Below are 5319 nucleotides of genomic sequence, written 5' to 3'. Positions count from 1 at the left end.
CCTGGTCACTGTACCTCAGTCCTCCAAGCCACCCACCAGGCCAATTCTCCGAAAATACAGCCTCGTCCCACGGCCCCATCAAGCTCTAAGGCCCACCTGGGGCCCAGTGTGATTTCCAAGGTCCTTGATGATTAGGGCCAACCCACTTTCCAGAGGGGCCTTTTGCTCTTCTGCCCGGGCCCCCCTGTGTCTAGACCCAGGCTCACCCTCCCAGCACACAGCCCACTGCACAGGGGTGTCCCCTGTGGCGTCGAGTGGGAAATGTCTGCCTGCCCAAGGGAGCATGGTCTGCAGGCCAAGATGGTGGAGGCACGGCTCCCGGCCAGACTCAGTTTCCCAGGAGGGAACATCCACTTCCCAGGGGCCTTTGCGCTGGAACAGAAGGTGCGGCTTACCCGGGGAAAGATGGCAGCCATGGAGCAGATGGTCAGGACCAGGAGCAGGAGCTCCCCCACCACAAAGGTCACGTAGTTTGTCATCAGCCTGTGAGGGAGGGGCAGGTCAGCTGGTCGGTGGGCTCAGAGAGGGGCCAGGGGGGAAGACCCTCTGAGTGAGGCCACAGCCTGGGCCCAAGGGTGCCTGTGTGCACATGTGTGTGTGTGTGTGTGTGTGTGTGTGTGTGTGTGTGTGTACACGCTGTGTACAATGTTCCTGGGAACGTTCTTGTACATATGCCATGGGATAGATACGTGCATACGGATTTCTCTACAGTACGTATTCAGGAATGGAATGACGACATTACAGAATGACTATTTTCAACTTTCCTTACTAACACCACAAGCGACTCCTGATTTATACCTCCACAAGGAAGGTCTGAATTGCTACCACACCTGATAGTGGCAGGCGGACAAGTGTGTCACGTGGTCTCACGGCCAGCACGCATGCCTTTTCCTTCCCTGCCAGCCACGTATGGAGGTTCTTTTGTGAACGGTTTGCTCGAGTATCTGTCCACGTCCTGTCTTTACAACGCAGACTCTGAAACCACGCTTCCTGCCCTCGAGCCGATTCCAATGGTTAGCGCCCCGATGGGACAGGGCAGCACTGCCCCTGTGGGTTTCTGACATGAGGCTGTAAATCTGCACAGGAAGAGAGAGCCTCTTCTTTCTCCTGTGGAGCAGCCGGGAGGTGTGAACATGTAACCCACGAAGCCACGAGGGCGCCTTGACTGGAGGCTCTAGCGAAACTACTGAACCGTCAGAGTCTAAAACCTTGGAGCCAGAAGGGATGTTAAAGGAATTTCTAGTCTAACCATCTCCCTCCACAGAGGAGACAGGCTCAGGGAGCTGGTCCCACAGAGCACTGCTGGCAAGAGCAGGAGGGTCAGCTTGCTGGATCTCGGCCTGCTCTATGCGGTGCAGACAGGGAGGCAGCGGGCCCAGCACTCACCAGTCGGTCCCATTGAGCACGGGCGTGGGCAGCACCTGCATCTTCTCCAAGGTGACGATGGGGAATCTGGGGGAGAGGACAGCACGCTGGGGCCCAGCCAGACACGCAGGGTGCCCCATCCCTCTTTGACGGACCGCAAGGTCAAGGCCACTCAGGGGCATGTGTGTGAGAAGCCATCACCCTGTGTCCCAGACAAGCCTTCCCCGAGCCCTCTCGGCAAAGACGCCCCTCCGAGTAGCCTGGGACCTTGAGATGGGGCCTCGGGGGTGGGGAAAGGAACCCGGTAGACCCCCACCCGGCCCCATCTTACTCGTGCTCCTGAAAGCGCCGGTGGTCATACTCGTCAAAGATGGGGCACCAGGCATAGAGGTTGATGGCGGCCACCGCGCCTGTGACCAGCAGCATGAGGGTGAGCTTCACCATGTGGCTGACCTGCACCAGCATGATGGTGGCGATGAGGGACAACACAGCCACGTAGTTGTAATACTTGGGGTTCTCCATGCAGCCGTACAGCGCCTCCTCCATCCCTGCCGTCCTGTTGCTGGGCCCCACGTAGTACTGGAGACAGCTCAGCTGGAGGGGAATGGGGAGCGGGGAGACAGCGCATGCTGCTCAAAGAGGTCACGTCACAGCAGGGGTACGCCCCCACCGCCACGCCCTGTCTTCTCCCAGGCCCCTCACAGAAGAGGCGGGAGGGAAGACTGGGCAAAAGGTAGGAATTGGTTCCCAGGAGGAGCACCACCAGGAGCCCTGGTGGTGTGATGAGCTGAGCAGCAATCTCTCAGGCCACTGGTTCAAAACCCCTGGCAGCTCTGTGGGTGAAAGACGGACAGTCTGGGAAACGCACGGGAGCAGGTCTACCCTGTGCTGTAAGGTCGCTGTGCATCAGTCCTGACTCGGTGGCAGTGAGTTTCCTTGATTGGAGGTGATTCCCCATCCTCTCACTGGATGCCCACCAGAATTTGATGGGCAGAGATGCAGGGCTGGCCCCAAGCAGCACAATCAGCAGGTGGCAAAGCCAGAATTAGGAGCTCTGATGGTCAAGCTCTTGGCTTACTGACAGGTTGATGGTTCAGACCCACATGACGTCTCATGGCACAGACTTCAGTGATCACCCCTGTACAGATTACAGCCTGGGGCACTCTATGGGCCACTTCTACTTGGTCACGTGGCGTCCCTAGGAGTTGAAGATCAACTCGAAGGCGCCCAAGAGCAAAGCCAGAATGAGGGGCCACCTCGTTAGGCTAAAGGCCAGGCCATTCTTCCCCACTGCATCGTGCTGCTTAAGGAGGAAGAAAACAGGGTGGGGATTGAGCCCTGCTACACTGACCGACCCCGGACAGGTGCGCTCACCTTGCTGATCCCCAGCTGTCAGGGGTTAGCAGGCAGGTCGGTACCCTTCGGCGTGTTATAACAACGAAATGAGCAGGGTCTAGCCCGAGCCAGGCACATGGGTGTGGGCTCTTCTACTTGGAAGAGAGGCCAGACTCTCTTGTGGGGAAACAAGTCCGTCTCGGGGTGCTCCTGGCTGACAGGGAGAGGACCCCTCCAGAGGACCCTTCTTGAACCTAAGTGCCCCTCCGGCCCTAGTCCAGTGGCGTAGCAATGGGGGCAGGCTGCTCGTGGTGGCTGCTGGGGAAGCCCCTCTCCCCTGAGCGCAGGGTGTCCCTGGAACAGGGCAGGGACTCACCATGTCCACCACGTTGGCCATGACCAGGATGAAGATGGCCAACATGGCCCAGGTGTTCCTGGCCCAACGGGTCCGGTCGATCCAGGTGGAGAAGGACACGAGCTTCTTAGGAAAGGCCTGGGAGGAATGGGAATTCAGGGGCCAGGAGGCTTCGTCAGCCTCCCCCGGTAGACCAGACTGCTACGGCTCCAAGCCCCAGCTCCAGGAGCCAGAAAGGCAGGCCCTGGTGGGCGAGGAGCAGGGAGCTGAGAGGACAGTAAAGTGCTGGCCCTGTGCCTCACTGCTCCTTGGGGGGCTCGGGCAATACTGTGGCCCCGGTCCTGCCCAGTGCAGGCACAGGGACCACCCCAGGAGGCTGTGGGCAGCAGTGGCCCACTCTCCTGTCTGAGATACAAGGCTGGCTCGGGGGACAGTTTCCAGTGCCAGCCGCACTAGCCAGCTGCCATCTCTGCCTAGCTCCCCGTGCCCTACCTGGTCACTGTACCTCAGTCCTCCAAGCCACCCACCAGGCCAATTCTCCGAAAATACAGCCTCGTCCCACGGCCCCATCAAGCTCTAAGGCCCACCTGGGGCCCAGTGTGATTTCCAAGGTCCTTGATGATTAGGGCCAACCCACTTTCCAGAGGGGCCTTTTGCTCTTCTGCCCGGGCCCCCCTGTGTCTAGACCCAGGCTCACCCTCCCAGCACACAGCCCACTGCACAGGGGTGTCCCCTGTGGCGTCGAGTGGGAAATGTCTGCCTGCCCAAGGGAGCATGGTCTGCAGGCCAAGATGGTGGAGGCACGGCTCCCGGCCAGACTCAGTTTCCCAGGAGGGAACATCCACTTCCCAGGGGCCTTTGCGCTGGAACAGAAGGTGCGGCTTACCCGGGGAAAGATGGCAGCCATGGAGCAGATGGTCAGGACCAGGAGCAGGAGCTCCCCCACCACAAAGGTCACGTAGTTTGTCATCAGCCTGTGAGGGAGGGGCGGGTCAGCTGGTCGGTGGGCTCAGAGAGGGGCCAGGGGGGAGACCCTCTGAGTGAGGCCACAGCCTGGGCCCAAGGGTGCCTGTGTGCACATGTGTGTGTGTGTGCGCGCGTGCTCACCTTACAGGCGAGATGAGTGGGCTGGCGGAGGGGCATGTGCAGCAGGTGGGCCTGCTGACGGGCACTTCTTGGACAAGGGCACGCTCGCAGAGCCCAGGGAAAAGTGCAGGGTGGGGGGGAAGAGAGGGCGATTCTCGGGAAGGAACCTTGGGCCTTGCAACTCTGGTGCACGAAGGGAGTGGAGGGAGGAGTCCTGATGTCTCCCTTGTTACGGAGCCGCCAGGAGATCTGAGGAGATCCTCCAGGGGCACTGCCCAGGGGTCAGAGCCCAGGGGCGTGGCATGGGATGAGGACATGGGAAGGGACCAGCACAGGGCAGAAAGATCCGGACAGCCAGCCGAGGGAGGAAGTGTTTTCAGGGAGGGCTAAGGGGTGAGCGAGAAGGGAACACGCAGTTTAACAACGTGGGAGGTTCTGGGGTGCTCCTGAGAGGAGCACCCCCATCCCCGTCCTGCCTTTTGATGACACAGTATCAGCTCCTCGTGTGCTGGGCTTCTCATACAAAACTCGTCCCCAACCAAGCTCCTGAGCTCTGCCTCCCTGAGCTGCAACCCCCTCTCTCTGCTCCCCCTGGTTAGGGGTGACTCCCTCCTGCCCACTGCTCGGATCAAAGACAGTCGAGAGAGCCTTGGCTCCACTCTTGCACACCTCACCGTCTAGCCATCCTGTCTGCAAGCCTGGCAGCTCACTTTCTTTTAAAGGTCATTTTCTTGGGGGCTCTTACAGCTCTTATCATCACCCGTACAGCAAGTGTATCAAGCATCTTTGTACATATGTTGCCAGCCTGCTCTATTTCTTGCTGCAGCTTTCCCAGGAACTTCCAGAGCTCCCCCCACCCCACCCCCAATCCCTGAATCCATCTGTCAACTAATCAAGGTCAGAATCCGACCCTGTTGGCCGTTTTCTCTGCTCTCAGGTGGTCACTGATCTGGGCCACTGCTGTCACTGGTCTGGGCCACTGCAGTGCTGAGTTCACCGCTGTGTCCCCAAACCTTTGCTCCCCACGACAAAGGAGGCAATCAGGCAGAGTTTGTGAACTGAATGGGTTTGATCCCAGTGAACTTGAGAGTGGGCTGGGCTGGGCCTCCTATGGGTTTGACCGAGGAGCAGACCAGTGGCTTTCATGCCCCGGGTCCCACAACCGGCAGACAAGGAAG

At 59.5% G+C, this 5319-nt stretch overlaps 1 protein-coding gene across 1 annotated transcript in view; it reads right to left on the bottom strand.

The window, feature by feature from the left end:
* ADCY3 (adenylate cyclase 3) overlaps positions 1-5319 on the bottom strand; it is a 101622-nt gene that overhangs the window by 5448 nt on the left and 90855 nt on the right. The window contains exons 10-14 of the mRNA XM_013004358.2: positions 3942-4029; positions 3077-3193; positions 1697-1959; positions 1387-1452; positions 396-483 (exon numbers count right to left, since the gene is read on the bottom strand). Coding sequence (XP_012859812.1) covers positions 396-483; positions 1387-1452; positions 1697-1959; positions 3077-3193; positions 3942-4029 — 622 coding nt within the window. The remainder of the gene's footprint in view (positions 1-395; positions 484-1386; positions 1453-1696; positions 1960-3076; positions 3194-3941; positions 4030-5319) is intronic.

Source organism: Echinops telfairi, unplaced genomic scaffold (genome assembly GCF_000313985.2).
Source record: "Echinops telfairi isolate 266 unplaced genomic scaffold, ASM31398v2 ScPeMD7_9;HRSCAF=40, whole genome shotgun sequence".
NCBI lineage: Eukaryota > Metazoa > Chordata > Mammalia > Afrosoricida > Tenrecidae > Echinops > Echinops telfairi.
The sequence above is the reverse complement of the archived record's forward strand: the minus strand, read 5'-3'. Positions and strand labels throughout refer to the sequence as shown.